This window comes from Trichomycterus rosablanca, chromosome 23, assembly GCF_030014385.1.
Source record: "Trichomycterus rosablanca isolate fTriRos1 chromosome 23, fTriRos1.hap1, whole genome shotgun sequence".
Taxonomy (NCBI): Eukaryota; Metazoa; Chordata; class Actinopteri; order Siluriformes; family Trichomycteridae; genus Trichomycterus; species Trichomycterus rosablanca.
In genome coordinates, this window is record NC_086010.1 from 5,443,869 (window position 1) to 5,462,731 (window position 18,863).

The window sequence follows — 18,863 nt, forward strand, 5'->3', positions numbered from 1 at the left end:
AGTATCTTAACTGCTAAGCTACCACTGCCCACATTGTACTCTGTACTTCTAAATATGGACAAGTGTGTATTTATAAACATAAAAAAAATGTCTTGATCCTCCACTCAGAACTCAAGGAAGATGCGCATCAAGGCTCTTTTCTGTACTTGTACCTAAGTGGTGGAATGAACTTCCCCTGTCTGTTCAAACATCAGAGTCTCACTGTCTTTAAAAGATGATTAAAAATCTTCATCACCTCTTTACTAAGCACTTAGGCTGAGCAACTTACCTTATATAACATCTTATTAAAAAACAGAGTTGTTCTAACAGAGTTTCAGCAGATTTGTATCTTTAGACTGTTGTCTACTTGTACTTGAGTAAGGAAATGTTTACTGTAGAAGCTCTTCTGTAAGTCACAACTGCTGAATGCCAAAAAAGTAAATGTAAATGCTTCAAACGGGGCCTGCTGTGAAAACTTGTTAGCATTCATTCAAAAAAAACCTCCATGAGTTCAGGTACTGATGCTAGATAAAGAGGCCTGGCTCACAGTTATCATTCCAAATAATCCTTAAGTTCCTCAGTGAAATGGAGGTCAGGGTTCTTTGCAGGCCAATGTAGGAATGACCAGTGAAATTTGTCCAATTGTGTCTTTACGTACCAGATGTGCACTGGGGCAAAGTCATGCTGGAACCAGAAAAGGTCTTTTCCTGATGCCATGAAGACATGAAGTATGTCATTTATTTTAAATAAGTCATTTAAACCTTGTTCTAAACTTGAGAATTACAATTGGTGTCCACATACATTTGGCCATATAGTGTATAAGCACTTGTAATACCTGAAAACCTTTTAGCTCTATTGGTTCAAGACCTTTACAGGGTCATGATTCCATTGCTCAAAAGCACCCAGGAGTTAATGAATGTCCATGCAAGAGTTCTCCTAACATCAGCAATTTCTGTACATAAAATGAAACAGCCATTAATGTGAAAACAACAAACACTGTAACATTCTACACTCTTAATCCAGCTTCTTAAAAACAGTCAGAGATAGAGAAATAGAGAAAGAGCTAAATAATCAGAGGAAGACAGACGTCTGTGACCTTCTTGTCCTTCTTATTTATAGTTTTCTCTCCACTTCAATCTGAGCATCATCAGATCCCCAACCAGCTGTCAAACGTGTGTGTGACGGAGGTGGAACTGAGCATCAATCAGTCAGGACTTGCCATATTTTATCGCCAAGCTTTTTCTTATCACCTGACCCAGTTGTTCCGAAAGCTTAAGAGGGAATTTAGTGATGGTCAAATATGTACGACTGTGAGCACACACACCAGAAACAAAAAGAAGAGACGTTTTTAATTTTAGTTCAAAACTGCATTAAATTGTGCTAAGATTTTTTAAAGATGTCTGCATTCATAAATCATCGTGCCTGGGCTTATTATTCTGGAGTTTGGTAACAATGCATTGGAAGCATTTTAGAAAGTCTTTACAAAATAAATCCCCAGAAATCTTCCAAAAATGTTTAATTAATTCCTTGAAGATTTCTACCCAAGTGACATTATTAATCACACACAAGCAAAGACGTACAATTAAAAGGGGGATTGTTCTTTTTTTATTTATATAAAAAGGCGGTTTGATGCTAGAGTTGTAAAGAATTTGTCATTTTTAACAAACCATTTTCAAGAAAAGGTCAGCAAAACTAGACTGATGACAACGCAACTAGTGAGGCAGAGGGACGAGAACAATCTCCGACTCACCTCCCAAACATCAGCGTAGCAGCAATAAATTTGTCAGTAAAATAGCAGTCTGGAAGCTCGGGTAGTGCAGCTACCCACCACCGCATCTCAAGATCAAATCTCAACTGTGCTACTGACCTAGCCAGGCGTCCAACAGGCACAATGGGCCAGATTTAGATAGGAAGTTCGAATGTGTTCCTCACTGCTGCTGCTGCATTTGCGCCCTCTGCTGTCTGGCCGAGGCACCTACGTGAGGGATGGATGGTTCACGGATGGCGGTGCTTGACTCTTAGGGCGCAAACTGCTGCTTTGCCCAGTGCTTGGTTAAGTGGTGCGGTAAACCATCAACAAAGTACGAATATGAGACGAATCTGCATTTGTGTGGAATAACCGTCAAATCCAGTCTGAATCCTCCACATGTATCTGTGTTTAGCTGGATTTTCCTCACTGTTTCACTTTTAAACTTGTTTTACAGCTCAGTGTGCTGAGAAATTGTGAGAATCATAATCAGCTTCAAACAGTTTGTCTCATTGAAGGCGCTTTAAAAAAATCAGCGGCAAACTGGTTCAAAGTTCAATCACGTGCAAGCACAAAAATTTGCGAGCTCAATGCTGCAAAAGTGAGCAGTGCCACACTCCATAGTGAACAACAGCACAGCCGGCGCTAAAGCAGTTTTGCCGCTTCTAATGTAAACACATGTAAACTCTTAGTACGCTATAATGCTTCTTGAACGGTCCATGCCAAGTAAAACAAAGCATCCGCGACCGAGTGTGTGCATGAGGGGATGTGTTATATCCTGCAGTTCAGCTTGGTCAGGGCGGGGGGTCCACAAGTTATAATCAGAGAATTGGACATGACTAAATTGGGGAAAAAAAAGGTAGGACAATTTTGTATCTCCAGTTCACCTCATTTGCAAGTCTTTGGACTGTGGGAGGAAATCGAAGCTCCCAGAGGAAACCAACACAGACATAGGGAGAACATGCAAATTCCACACAGGAAGGACCTGGACCGCTCCACCAGAGGATCGAACCCAGGACCTTCTTGCTATGAGGTGACAATGCTACCCACTGAGCCACAGTGTCGCCCACCAGGAGGAATGGAAGAATTCATGCTTCTGAAGCTCTAATATACTCTAGCCTGGCAACCATGTTGGTGTAAACTGCATGCATTTCATTTTCATGATCTAAATAAGCCTTAATGTTGTTAACACAGGAGAAATCAATTGTTTATGTATACACATGGATTAAGTATCAGCTTCCCAACATGATCAGGTGTTCACATATTTTATCCAGTGTATAAGTTTCAAATTAAATCCAGATGTTTCTGTTGTCATTAATACTCAGTTTAATGCAAATTCTCTGATTCTCTATCAGGCGATCCAACGCTAACACTCTCACATCTCACTTCCATGGAGGTGACAGACTGATAATAGCAGCTTTGTTCGGGTTTTAAAAGGACGTACTTGAGCTGGAGCTTCACTCCGGGCGTCTCCACTAATGTCGATATTGAAATCTCACATCTTTGTCGTGATTAGAATATGCCTCTTAAATCAATGACTGTGGGAACAAGAGCGAGACAAAAGCGGCGATCGATGATCTCGGCGTGTAAGCTAGATTCCTAAGCAGTTTGCCACGAGATCCGATAAACTTGGCTTGACCCGAGAGATGAAGTTGCCATGGCGATCATAGGAGTTCACTCTCCCTATTGATATTATGCTGATGTTACAAGGCGCCGGACCAGATCTCGCGGCCTGATAGCGCTGATTAATTAATACTGTAATCGATCTGAGCCAGCACGAGACGAAGCTGTTAACTGGGAGGCTGAAAGTCAATTGGTGCCGGCGGCTCGCCGATATCAGACGCGGGAATGCAGATTCGCCAGATGCGTTTCAGTTTGATCTTGTTCAGTCCTTCAAGATACAAAACTACCTGCTTTTTAATACTGTGCTGCCCAAGGAAATTAAAATTAAATAAGCAGTTCAAGTAGCAGAGCTGTTAGTATAAAAAAGGTGCACTGGACACGGAGAACAGTAACAGCCCGGGACTCATTTCAAACCACTTTTATCTGAAATCTGCAACGCATGAAAAGCTTTGTATCATGATCACAGGACCCTGTCTCTTTGGGTTTCCTCTTTCAGGACCGCAGTCTGACCCTGCTGACCTACAACATGGAAGTGACAGCCAAACAAAACATCAAAGCGACTGAAAAATGCATCGGTGTCAGCCAAGTTTATGACTGAGGAAACGACTATTACAACTCAGTTATTTTGTGAGGCCTGCAAACACAATGAGTTTACCCACAATCCTCTACAGCTGTGAGGAGCATTATAAGGACAATGTTACCTGTAAACAACTTCAACTTAAAATGTGGCAGAGGCCCTGCGATGGATCGGCGTCCTGTTTAGTAATTTTGGGGAAAGTTCACCTGACTTACTGCTGTAATAACAGATGCGTCTCTAAACTGAGCTGGTGCATGCACACTGAGGGTGGGTTTGTGTGTGTTCCAAATCATTGAAGACTGAAGCTCTCAATTAGAATCAAGCATCAGCTGATGGAAATGAATTTAAATGCCATTTTTAACCGGCAGCATTAACCAGACAAAAAGTTATTTGTCTGTTGTTGGTTAACCGGTTAATCTTTGACCAATATGAATGAACAAAGCCCTGAGAAGGATTGGGGTCCAGGGTATTTCTGCCTTGTGTCCAGTTTTTTCCTCGGTGGAACAAGAGCTCTTGATAAAAATGAAATGCCATGAACAACCTATCTATTAAATCAATTATAAAAAAAAAAACCCACATGCTTCCAAATTTAACACATTAGTTTCATTTCTGTTTCTGCATGATGGCACCCCTGTGCTCAAACGGAGGTCCTTCATGGACCTTAATGAAACTTCAGGGTTTGACCTGTTTGATGTGGAGGAACTTCGCTGGCTTGTACAGACCCCTGCTCTTAAATGAACACTTAACACTGAAACCAAGTCCAACATCAATGCCTGAATTTAAAAAAAAAATGGTGCGAAGAACTTTGGGCCCAGTTTGGGCGGGCACACATTTTCATAAACACACTCCAAAATCTTGTAGAAATCTTTCCTAGAAATGGTTGCAAAGAGGCGCCACCTTCCCTTGAAAAGCCCATGTTGGACTAACAAAAACAGGACTAGTAATAGAGCGGTGGGTTTGGCTGTTTCATTAAGACCCATCGCTAACAGATTAAATCAATTATATAAAATAAGCCACACACTTCCAACTTTGTGGCATCAGTTTAGGGAAGGCTCTTTCCTGTTTCTGCATGATGCCGCCCTCGTGCCCAAATTGAGGTCCCTGCAGACAGGGTTTGACCTGTTTGGTGTAAAAGAACTCCACTGGCTTCCACAGACCCCTGATCTCAAATGAACACTTAACACCGAAACCAACATCAATGCTTGAACTCAAAAAATGGCCTGAAGAACTTTGGGCCCAGTTTGGGTGGGAAATTCTTCCCAGAAGAGTGGAGGTTTTGGAATTGCGTGTCCAACAAGCTCATCATCAGGTGTCCATATTTTTTTAGCCCTCGTCAGTCTTTGATGTTGGACAAACAGAACCAGGACTAAGAATAGAGTGGAGGGTATTGTGCAAACACTCTGACTCACAGGATTCTGTACAGCTGAATTCAGGAAAAAGGAAGATTAAGTGGAAACTATGGCCGGAAGTGACCTCCACCACCTTTTGAAAGCAACAACCCCCTGCCCCCATTGCCCACTGTTTTCCAGATCAACGGGGAGAAATGTACACTACCGATATCAAACCATCCCTGATCGTGCAGTTCAAAACCGCTTTAAACACAATACACACACCACAGGGTAATTTCCAGCACAGGAAACTGGCATCAGTTGGTATGGCGTACCAAGCCGCTCTGCCCTAGGAAAAAAAAAAAAAGGCTTGCAATCGCTCAGTTTCTTCAACCGGACGTGCCATCACTGCAGAGCAGGCGAGTGGCGATAATAATAACAATAAAAACAAATAATCTCAAATGAATAGCCGGCGAGATAAAAAAATGACAAATTGTCTTGATATGGCGCTGGGTGCATTTGCATAGCTCATTTACATATCTCATTTGCATAGTATAATATGGCGGCTTCGAACACAGACGGGCTCGGAGTAAGACGATGCTCCTCGAGCTCGAGACGAGCAAAAAAAGAAAAAGCTACGCTGGTATTGGCTGGCAGGGGAAAAGTTGGCATGGAACGAGCGGTGTTTGTCAGAGATAAATCTAAAAGAAGACTCAGCAGCTTGGAAACGGCACTTAAGAACAATCTGTGCAGCCATAAAGAGTAAGAATGAGATTCTTCTACCTGGATCAGATGCTGAGGTTCAAACTCAGGTGGAAATCTGACAAGGGTGTCCAAACTTTTCTTGTTGGGGGCCGAGTGTGGTAAAAAATAAGCAAACACGGGGCCACAAACTCTTGTAATAAAACAAATTAAAATATAACAGATCTACCTGATTACTAACAATTACATTTTATTTTTATTTGACTGACTAATGATCTATCGTCGGCAGTGCCATGCAAAGCAAGATTTTAACGATTTCACTCACCAGTTTATAATCTTAATGGGCAGATTATTATACTTTTTCAAATTAAACGTACCCACTTCCCTCTGAACTCAGTGTTTGTTTTGTTTATTAGGATTTTAACATCATGTTTTACACTTTGGTTACACTTTGGACAGGAACGGTAGTTATTCGTTACACAAAATTCATCAGTTCACAAGGTCATATCGAACACAGTCCTGGACAATTTAGTGTCTTCAATTAACCTAGCTTGCATGTCTTTGGACTGTGGGAGGAAACCGGAGCACCTGGAGGAAACCCACGCAGACACGGGGAGAACATGCAAACTCCACACAGAAAGGACCCGGACCGCCCCACCTGGGGATCGAACACAGGACCTTCTTGCTGTGAGGCAACAGTGCTACCCACTTAGCCACCGTGCCGCCCCCTAAACCCATTTCCCAGCAGACCTGAAATCTTCTGCATTGCCGTCTAGTTTTAGTGTCTTTGGAGCTGCCATGTTTACCCAAAACCTCGGAAACAGAGCAGCTGGAGGATACAGCGAGAACATGCAAACTTCACACAGAAAGGACTTTGGCCATCCAGCCGGGGAATTAAACCCCTTCTTGCTGTGCCTCCATTTATTGTTAAAGCTGTACAGCCAATTATAGGTGAACACCACTCTGCTAGTTGATGGATGGATGGATGGATGGATGGATGGATGGATGGATGGATGGATGGATGGATGGATGGATGGATGGATGGATGGATGGATGGATGGATGGATGGATGGATGGATGGATGGATAGATAGATAGATAGATAGATAGATAGATAGATAGATAGATAGATAGATAGATAGATAGATAGATAGATAGATAGATAGATAGATAGGTAAATTAATGCTTTCAGGTGTTTCAAGCCCAGACGTTGAAAACAGTTGAACAAAAAATAATTATACAAAATAAATAATAATAAAAACATGCTGTTGACTTTGTGGCAGTAGGTTCAGGAAGACTGAACTATTTTCTGTTCAGTTTAATGAGTTTAGTGTGTAGACACTCCAGTGGCCTGACCAGAATCCTGACCCCAACCCCACTGAACACCTTTGGGAACATTGATTGCAAACAAGGCCTTAACGTCCAACAATGGTGCTCGACCTCACACATGCTCTTTTGACTGAATGATATAAAATCCCACAGAAACACCGTCAATATCAGGAGTGTGTGTGTGTGTGTGTGTGTGCTCAAGGTTTTTGGAAAGGATCTCCCAACTATGTATACAGAACTTATGGCACCATGCACCACACACACACCCTCCGCCAGAAGTATGTATTTGAATCCACGCTCTACAATAAGTGCACACATGTCCATAAATACCCTCACATAGGTGCAAGCTGACATGTTGGCAGCGGCGCTCTGCCAGCGACGTAGCATCAGAAGTTGTGAGTGATAAACCCCATACGGAGATCTGAGTGTGAGCTGACAGCCCGGCTCGACTCCGCTGTGACATCATCAGCTAGGACATCACAGCATTAACGCTATGAAGTCAGAGTGACAGACTATTACAAACGTCATTACAACCAGAGTAGATCTCAAACTGGGTACTCGAATGTACCAGATTCACATCTTCAGCTCTAGTAGATTCAGAGATTTGGCTTCTACAGACTAAATCCAAAAAAGTTGGGACAGGAGGAAATTTGGAAAAATGGATTTAAGTTTGGAGTGCAAACATTTACAATTTAGACAAACCTGTCTGTGAGAATAGACGATCACTTTATATGACTCGTATGATCATGAACACAACAGGTTAGAAAGAGCCAGTAAAAACCCTCAAATAATTACACAACCACATGGCATTAGCAATATTTTCACACTTTTCATCATAAACTTCCATAAAGTTCCACTGTCAAATCTGCAGGCAAGTTATTGTGATCTGAGGCTTTATGGTACAAATTCCAATACACAGAACAATAATTAGCCAAGAAATCAATTATAATTGGCAATACGGATGTTTGTTTCATCATTAACAGCATACAACAAAAATCTTTTAGCATCATGCAATTCGCTACAAGAAATATTGGCTAATGCCACATTCGTACTCAAACACACACAATACAAGTTTGACTAGCTTTACATTTGCTCTGTTCAAGCACTGTGTATGATTTTTCTTAATATTTTTCCTATTTATTATTTTTCTCATTCATAAAATACAACTTCATACATGCTGACATGCCTTTCAAGTGATTTCCTAGCTGCATCCCAAACCAAATGTATATTATTTGAAGTGCACTAATTAGCATGCTATTTACTACAATAGTGTGCGATTTGGAACACATCTGCTTTGAGCGCTGTTGGTAGCTTTAAGCTCAGCCTTTAGAGGGACAGTTCTTTTTCTAAGGAGTCTTAGTTCTCACCCACCTTCAAGCCAAAATCACCAGAATGATCGTCCTTGAACTGAAGTCCAACTCCGCCAAACTAGCCAAGGAATAAAACTGAGGGATTGTGAAATGCGATGTTTATTAATAGTCAACTTCAATGATGGTAGTATCAAATTTGCAAAAATGTACTGCAGAGCGGTGGAAAGTTGTCGGTTCAAGGCCCACATCTCAATTCAAATCAATTCAATTCAATTTAATTCAAGAGAGAAAAGAAAACAAGCACAACACTGGCTGCCAGTTTCCCACTGTTGGGCCATTGAGCAAGGCCCTTAACTCTCAATGGCTTAGACTGTACTTATCACGATTACAAGGCGATTTAGACAAAAACATTTGCTAAATGCTGTAAATGATTAGTCTTTTTCTATATAACCTGCAGCCGCCTGTAAAATAAGACCTTCACGGGACTAGTTTTGCTTTTATAGTGGTAAAATTGTTGGGTTGATTGTCGGGTTAATTAGACTTCAGACAATTTCTAGACAGAAGAAAATAAACTGTACAGGTACACACAGTGAACATGTCATTAAATGATGTATAAAGGGGTGTTCAGGTAGTCGCAGTAACATCTAAAACTCGTCAGTTTGTATCTCAGCTCTGCTACCGGCAGGCTGATCCACATATGGCTACTGCACACGTATCGGAGGGGGTGTGAGTTAGTCACAGCGGAGGTCAACATTAGTAGAGTAGAAGCATCAGGGAATCGGATACGACTAGATTGAGGAGGAAAAATGGAGGGAAAAATGCAAAAAAAAAAAAGATGTATAACAATAAAATAAGCAACTTTCTAAAGGCAACACATACTCAAGATACAAAAACACGTAACACTGCAGGTTCCAACTCACTGACAAGAGTGTATAACCTGAACGGTCCTCATTAGTGCCCTTTTACTGCCAGTGTGCTGGTTTTGTGTACTAGTGTGGGACGGGAGAACATGATTTGGACACTGTGGGAGGTTGAATATTTGTTGTGTGTTTGGACTGGCAATATTTCGTGTCGTGTGTGAAATGCGAACACCATTTTGAGTATAATTTCAAGCTGGGTAAAAGCCACATCCACAGAACGGTCCTGAAGGACAAAAATAAAGCGCACCCCTCCCTCTCACCCACCCACATTGCTCTGGTTGGCGTTATCTAAAATTGTGATTCATGCAGCATTTTAATATTTTGCTTATTCCTATCCCTGGGGCGCTCTCGGTGCGATGATAAAAAAAAGATGGCGAAAGAGCGTCATTAATTTGCTCCGATGGCCAGCTAGATAGCGGCCGATAATGGGAAAGATAGGGGGCTGCCAGATATACCATCACAGGCCCCAGATTATTACCATTAAAATTACGGGCTGGCAATCTGCAGCCGCCTGATAATTCGCCCCTCTCCGTTTTCACCACTTTGGATGATAAGGCAAAATATAGTCACTCGGCGTCCCTTGATTAGCTTGCCTGGATTTTACGATAATAATGTGATAAATAATGTTTTTTTTTAACTCTTGTTTTTTGGCAGTGGAATGTTACATCTGATTTCTTTTTTTCTTGTCTGAATTGTTTGAATAAACACAAAAGCTCTAATCATTCAAATCCAGATTTTTTAATAAATTGACTCGTCTAATGATTCACAGTTAAATGACAACAAATTTAAATAATGGAGGAGAGCTTTCTAATCAGACCGGAAATAAAGTATGACACATTTCATAATGAGATGTTATAAAAAAAAACTTTTTCCCCACCCCCCAAACTGACAAGAACATTAATTTAGGAATCTTGACAGTAATCTACAACATTATTTTTTGTATAAACTGTATTAGAAGATTAAGATTTCAGAAAGCAGCAGCTTGTTTGTTTAGATTCATTTGCCATAGATTTTTTTTTGTCAATACTTGTTTAAAAAGCAAAACTCATCATAAGATCTGTGAAAACTTTTTTGAAGTGAAGCCCTTAAATTCTAAAACTGGGATGTCCAAACTATAGCCTGCTGACCATTTGAGGCCTGTCATGAACTGTTTGAACTCTTGGTGTCGCTATAATATAAAACAAATCTAAAACGCTCCCCGTCTTCTTTTCTAAAACGCTCCCCGTCTTCTTTCCCCCGACTCAAAACATTAACGTTACACCTACATTAATGTTCCTGAGTTTTTAAATAAACATGGCAGCTTTAAAAAAACAAAAACTAGATGCAGCAGCAAATGCAGACAATTTCAGGCACACTGGTAAAATGAAAATGTTTTCATTGAGCAAGGCCCTTTTTCACCGACCCCCAGCTTCATGTCATCTACAGGATTCTTTATTCTACCAAAGACCTGTAATGTATAATCCTCTACACACATCACTAACTTGATGCTCTTAACTGCTAAAGCAACTTGTTTGTTTACATTTAGTCCCCCATTTCAGTGTCAAATTTCTGTGCATCTGATTGGTGTAGAGGAAAGCTTTTACGCTCAGACATCAGTTTGTCTGGTTTAATCATGAAATCATTAGTGAACAACTCATTGTTAGAGTTTAATCCTGATTACTTATTCCTAAGTGATCATCCACCGTGGTTCATTCAGAACCAATAAGAAAGGACAGCAGCTGATGACATCACTTAGAAATAAGTAGTTAGAACTGAACCACTCAATTTGATTGACCTTCAAATGACCTTGACACTTCTTACAAAAGTAATTATTATTAACAAAGAAATAATAAACCTGAGGGACAATCTGAGGAAACAGCAGTGTGTAGAAGTGGTAAATGTGAAAGTAAAAATTTTTTTTATAACTCTCAGATTTTCGTTCAGTAAAAATAAAACATCTACAGTTTTGATTTAATATTTTTAGATTAATTATTAATGTATGTATTTATTATTTATTTATTTATGATTATATTAAATAAAAAATATTATATGTAAATTATTTAAACATTAATTTATGTAATTTATTATTAAATCAGAGCTGGTTTGTTTGATATATACGTATATATATGTTCATGTTGATCAAAAACAGATAATAAATAAATGTACATACTCACACTAATTTTGATTTAACTTTGAAGTTGAATATTATTTCATTGCAGTAAAATAAATGATATTCAAGCTGTCATTCCTGTTAATAATAAGTTAAATTTACAATTAAAATTACTTAAATGTATATACTATATGTATGTATGTGTGTGTGATATAAATCTCAAGTTACAACAATGGATTTAAGATACACTAATGTACTCTCTCTAATGTACTCTATAAATATAATATTATAAAAAGAAAAGTGCACTATTTTAACAATGAATAATAATAATAATAATAATAATAATAATAATAATAATAATAATAATAATAAGAATAAGAATAAGAATAATAATAATAATAATAATAATAATAATAATAAGCTTAGTCATAATCACAAGCCACCGTAAATAAGAAGCACCTCTCTTTAATATTATATAATAACATTACCTGGAAATGTGTTACATCCATGTGCCCTGCTATAACATTTATAAGTTTACAGCATGATTCTGCCTACCAAAAGTGAACAGGAATTGTGCAGATTGGTACGACTGCTTAACCATCATCAAAAATGGCTTCTGTCTTCACTCATGTTCTATTTGCATCAGCTCACAATACCATACATCAGCCCACTTTGCATGTAAAACCCACAATTATAAGCACTTATAGCAAAAGTTATTTCACCTAAACAACAAATAAAAATTAAATAATCAATAATCACAATTAAATAAATCTACAGATGATTGACTGTTTACAGACCTGCATTCACACACAAACACACACTGATACTGACGTGTGACACACACTGTCTCTACGATTAAAGCCAGTTCTGAAGTCAAGTTGTCCTGTGGGACAATTTAGTCTGTCACTCAAAACAATACAGGAAAGAGAAACAGCTCAACAAGACACACACACACACACACACACACACACACACAGCCTGCTACTGTAACGTAAGACTTTGTCTCACAGTTCCATCAATATTAATCTGTATTTCATTAACTCTTTTACTACAGCCTCATAATTCCCTAAACAGCTTCGTACACAACTTACACCTCCGAGCTCCCACAAAGCAAATATATTCATCCTGTCTATTTTTACCACCTCATGTTTATGAATCTGTTCCAAGAATTACAAGTAAATATCAAAATATCCAAAAAGATACAGGCCTGTATATGTCATGCTTAATTTTATACCTTCTACCTTAATATTAAACCCAGCATCACACAAGTCATATCTATTATTATTACTATTATTATTATTGTTATTAATAAAACAGAAAGGTTATTAATTTTCGTACCCTACAAAAACTGTGATTATTACCATTCACGTATGCTACATGCTACAGTATTTCAAATGTACAGTATACATGATTAAAAGTGTAAATAAAGATTATTCAGTAAATTTTTAAAAAAGATTCTTGTTAAGGTTAATTTTGCACGTTGCTATGTTTTGAATTATTTTTTGAATTGCTTATAATTGCAAACTATATATTTATTTAATTACTACAACATATTACAATAATGTAATAATAATAATAATAATAATAATAATACATTTGTGAACATTATTTTTTTTTATTATATCTAGTTTATTATGTGTGTAAATACGTATTGATCAAACACACTAAAAATGTGTGTTAACTCTTCAGGGTTTTTAGTTCAGGGTTCTTTTACTTTATCTACATTAAAATCTTGCAACTTATTTGTGTATTAAATTTCCTAAAATGCATAAAATGAACCCAGTGTGTGTTTATTAATCTAAATCAGCACAGTCATTTTCAGCTCGACAGAGAGCATCATTAGATTAGTGTTACTGTCTCTTATTCACAGTAACACATTAAAGCCTCACTGGCTTCAGCAATCCCTAAACAAAAACACAGAAATTACTGCCTATTAGAAATGTGTGTTTATTCTTTTATTTGTATTAAAGTCATGCAAACTCATCTGTTCAATTAAAAAGAACTTTCAATAACCTGAGAAGTATGTTTGCAAGAATGCAATGTAATGTAAAATATAAACATTTCATCATAAAAAGAATTACTTCTACACTTAATTCTTTCTTAATTCACAGGCAACACATTCTCCAAATTAAAATTAAAAAGTACTGCCAGTTATTATTTAAAATGTGCGTAACTGTGTGTGTGTGTGTGTGTGTGTACAGTATTAAGTTAAAGCAGGATGTACAGTGTTAGTGAGTGCATACAAATAATTGTATCGCTATAATTCTATTCTATAATTTAAGAGCTAAAAATTCCCTAATAAAAATACTAACAATAATTATAATAACTATCTGAAATGTGTCATTGTTTAAATGTGTTTTTGCTCAATTAAAGAGTAAAAATGTGATCAAATGAGCAAATTGCAAAATGACTAAATAATTCTTATTATAATTTTAAATGCATTAATCAGAAAGAGAATGTAAATGCTGAGGTCCAGATTACTGACATTAAAAAATGCTGGTGATTTTATTATTCATGTTATGTCTTTATAAGCATTAACCAATTGCAGCTCGAATAAAAATAAAAGCATCTGAATCAGAGTTGATCTGATCAGATTGTCGTTATCAATATTCCTCTTGATTATTTTTTATTCACAGTCAACAAGCGAAGACAGAACTCCCAAATATGATAGCAGTGTAAAGGTGTGTGTGTATTGATAAAGCAGCAGATAAACAGTATGTGTGTATGTATGTGTCTTTATGTTATTGACGGCTTTATAGATTTTCCTGTATCACATCAGAACCTTGTAAATAATATGGGTGACCCGTCTCCCAAATAGTAATGTAAAAAATGCTATAATTTTAAATTATATGTGTACATCAATCTCAACAACATTCAGTCATGTGTTTTTCCTGAGATCACATCTAAACATCAGTGATGTTATAAATAATAGAAGAAATATACCATGCAAACTGTCTGAATTCACACGTCAATGTCCAAACTGATTAAATTATAAAAAATGTGAATCTTTACATGGATAATGTCAATAATTCGCACATGAAAAGTGTGCAATGTAAAGTCAACTGAAAACTTCAGAGGTGAACATTTTGTACAGCATCACATGTCAAGTGTCAAAAATCCACGTGATGGTGTGTAAAGCATGACATGCGAAAGGTGGATTATCCAGGTAAAACTGTGTAAAGCACTGCATTTAAAGTTTCAAAAACTCACATTTACAAATTGTGTCAAGCATAACATGCCAATGATTTAGAAACACCAGTATGGAAATGGAAATCCTATATAAAGGTGCATGAGAATGCTGTGTGACTTATTATCTGTATGTAGTTATTTTATTCACACTTCACTTGTGCAGCCTCTTTCTCTAACATATAAACTACTATAAAATAAAATCATAAACTCTCACTCATGATGATCAAGGCTGTAAAAAACACCTGACCTGAAAAGTCACTGAAATGAACCGTGTACTGTATTTCTAGTGCTGTTCGAAACGCGCACTAGTGTACTAGGTAGTGCGCAGGGGGCTTTCCTGACCTAGCGTTTTGACATACTGTGTAGTAGGTAAGTATAGTACGAGTTTTAAAGCAGTGTACACACTGTAACTGAGTAAATAAATACAAACGACGGTCGGACGAACACAAGCGCACCTGCAGCGCAGTTTCACAGCCGCACTGAGAGCAACTTCTCCCGCCGGTACCGTCCAACTTTTCTCTCAGCGTTAAACCAGGCTCAGGTGAAATAAACAGAAATACGGACTTACGTTTGATCTGGCGCGGGTTGCTCTGCTTTCTTCGGGACATGGCTGCAGTGAAGCCGAATTAACAGCAGTGATACCGCGCCGGGACTCGCTTCATCCAAGAGACGCACAAACGCCGAGATAAAAAGCGCTGGAGTGTGTGTGCAATGTTTCAGATTTTCCTTTCCTCTCCTCCAACAACACCACCACCACCACCACCTTCTACTCTCTCTCTCTCTCGCTCTCTCTCTCTCTCTTTGTGTAGTATGTACCTCTCTCTCTCGCTCTCTCTCTCTCTAAATATCTGTATTGTGTATTTTGCTCGCTCTCTCTCTTTGTGTAGTATGTACCTCTCTCTCTCTCTCTCTCTCTCTCTCTCTCTCTGTGTAGTATGTACCGCTCTCTCTCTCTCTAAATATCTGTATTGTGTATTTTGCTCGCTCTCTCTCTTTGTGTAGTATGTACCTCTCTCTCTCTCTCTCTCTCTCTCTCTCTCTCTGTGTAGTATGTACCGCTCTCTCTCTCTCTAAATATCTGTATTGTGTATTTTGCTCGCTCGCTCTCTCTCTCTCTCTCTCTTTCTCTCTCTCTATGTGTATTATGTATCTATCTTTTCCCCAAAATCTGTATTGTGTATCTGTTTATATATATATATATATATATATATATATATATATATATATATATATATATATATATATATATATATATATATATATATAATTTTTTTAGTATTTTAAGGTGTCATTTTTTTTGGTATGTCCATTTCACCTTACTTGTATGTAATTGCACTGTAGGAGGAAACCAGAGCTCCCGGAGGAAACCCATTTAGACAGAGAGAACATGCAAACTCCACATAGAAATGACCCCCTGGGAATCTAACCCAGGACACCTTTTTGCTGTAAGACGACAGTGCTACCCACTGAGCAACCATGCACTACATATGTATATATATATATACTGTATATACAGTATATATATATATATATAAATGTGCATATTATATGTATGTATATATATATATAGAGAGAGAGAGAGAAAGAGAAAGAGATTAAGATACATTTAGTTACACATGTTCTCCCTCTGTCTGATATGATATATATATATATATATATATATATCTTCATTTTGTGTCTCAGCCTTTGTCCCGTTTTTCGGTTACGGGGTCAGCATTTCCGGCTTCTTCCCATTAGGGTTCGCCGGCGGGATTTGGCACAGTTTTATGCCGGATGCCCTTCCTGACACAACCCTCCCTATTTGGGACCGGCACTTCAATGCACTGGTCTGTGCATCCCAGCGGCTAGGTAACTATGGGACAATTCAGTGTCTCCAATTAGCCTAGCAGCATGTCTTTGGACTGTGGGAGGAAACCGGAGCACCCGGAGGAAACCCACGCAGACACGGGGAGAACATGCAAACTCCGCACAGAAAGGACCCAGAACGCCCGACCCGGGGATCGAACCCAGGACCTTCTCGCTGTGAGGCGACAGTGCTACCCACTTAGTGTGTGTGTATTTTATCAGGGAGAACATGCAAACTCCACACTAAAAGGACCCAGGCTGCTCCTCCTGTAAATCGAACCCAGGACACCTTCTTGCTGTGAGGCAACAGTGCTACCCACCGAGAAACTGTGCCCCACGGTTAATATTTATATTTATATATACAAAGATACATTTTGTTACAAGCAGATCTTGCATTAAAACTGTTAAAAGTGTAAAAGTGGTGTAAAGCATAACAATAGAATAGAACTACAACCTAATGCTTGTCATTTCTACGCAAGTGCAGAAATCGTGCAAAAAAATTGCTAGCATCTCAAACTGCGGGTTTGAATCCCAGCTCTGCTACCAGCCTGTAGAGATACACCTATACAGACAACGAGGGTGGGATTGCTAGACGGAATTCCTCATAACTGCTGCAATTATGACCTTTTCTGGCTGATCAATGGTGCCTGCACAGAGACGGGCTATAATGGAGATCTGTGTGTGACTCTCCATGCACGATGCGGATCTTTATATGAACCTGCCACGTGCAGGTGCCAAAGAAGCGCTCGGCTGCAAGGGGCGTGTGTTGAGGCTGCGGGAGCGAAATGCAATCAGGAAACTGGAAAGAACTAGACTGGGAGGAAAATTGGGGGGAAAAATAAAATCAAATGTGTAAACCAGGTGCCAAATAAAAGCAAAACCATTATTTATATGCCATATACATCTAATATTGTACTATACCCAAATAACACCCAATTAAAACACCACTAGGAAAAGTGAAGAGTGTAATAAACTAGTGGGGCATTTACAGGAGATAATGGTAAACTAAATGTTCTTGATCGCCTCCATCTTCTGATTTAAAACATGTTTGATAACACTTCTCCTTATGTGCATTAAGAACTTTTAATAACATCAGAAATACCATCAGGTGCCAGCACATATACTAGAGCACTGGCCAAAGGAAACTCAAGGGAGCAAAAACTCTCCAAGAGAATAAAACTGTCTTGGAAACAGACAGTTTCAGAGAGTCCAACATTTCAGTTGGACCCCCTGCACTCCACACACCACTGTGAGCCAGTATTTGAGCCGAAAACTTCTGGTACTTGGTTAAAAAAAAAATCTAATAGCAAGCGTATATCTGGCCAGCAAAACATAATGAATTGCAACTTGATCCAAAACAATTTTGGGGCTCAATTTGGCTTTTCTACTAAGTAAGAACTTTTGCCTGAGCCTGAAACTTTTTTCTTTCCATCTTGTTCTTGCAGAAGGTCCAAATGTTCTCAAATATATTGAAGAAAAAATTGTCGACTCTCACGTCATTGCAAATCCCTTTTATCGTCACTACTCAGATTTTAAGTATCATTCGTTAAACAGAGGCAGGGCCTGAAAATCACCCCCTTCAATTAGCCAGCTGAACTGCCAAGTAAGACGAGCAAGTCGCCTGTGAAATTATCTTGTAACCCAATTCCAGGATTTTGGAACGGAGTGGGAAAACGACGGCATCATTTTAAAGGGTTAAAACTAGTCAACAGTGCTACACCTTGAGGAAGCTTTTATCTGCCTCGTGCCAGTCTGCCTCTGCCTTCCTTACCCATAACAAGCTGGCATCAGGAAGCCTCTGACACTCTCGCTGTGTCTTTCTCTCTTTACTCAGTAGAGAGCTACAGGCTACAAACTAACAGAAACCGATCCAGTAATTATACATTATTATTCAGATTTACTTGAACTTTAGTAATCAAACAATGACAAAAACTACATAGTTGTAGTTGTTGTTTTAATATACTTAAATGTGTATATATAAGTGCAAAAATCCACTTCACATACACACCTTTGCCAGATATTTATTTATTATTTATTAGGATTTTAACATCATTTTTTACAGACTTTGGTTACATTTATGACAGAACGGGTAGTTACTCGTTACACAAGATTCATCAGTTCACAAGTTTTTAATGTCAAACACAGTCTCAGACAATTTTGTATCTCCAATTCACCTCACTTATGTGTTTTTGGACTGTGGGAGGAAACCCACGCAGACACAGGGAG

At 38.5% G+C, this 18,863-nt stretch overlaps 1 protein-coding gene across 1 annotated transcript in view; it reads right to left on the reverse strand.

Annotated features, from left to right (window-relative positions):
• zfpm2a (zinc finger protein, FOG family member 2a) overlaps positions 1 to 15,462 on the reverse strand; it is a 173,927-nt gene extending 158,465 nt beyond the window's left edge. Inside the window, exon 1 of the mRNA XM_062985599.1 lies at positions 15,361 to 15,462. Within this exon, the coding sequence (XP_062841669.1) occupies positions 15,361 to 15,400 (40 nt within the window). The 5' untranslated portion in view covers positions 15,401 to 15,462. The remainder of the gene's footprint in view (positions 1 to 15,360) is intronic.
• Between the last annotated feature and the right edge of the window lie 3,401 nt (positions 15,463 to 18,863).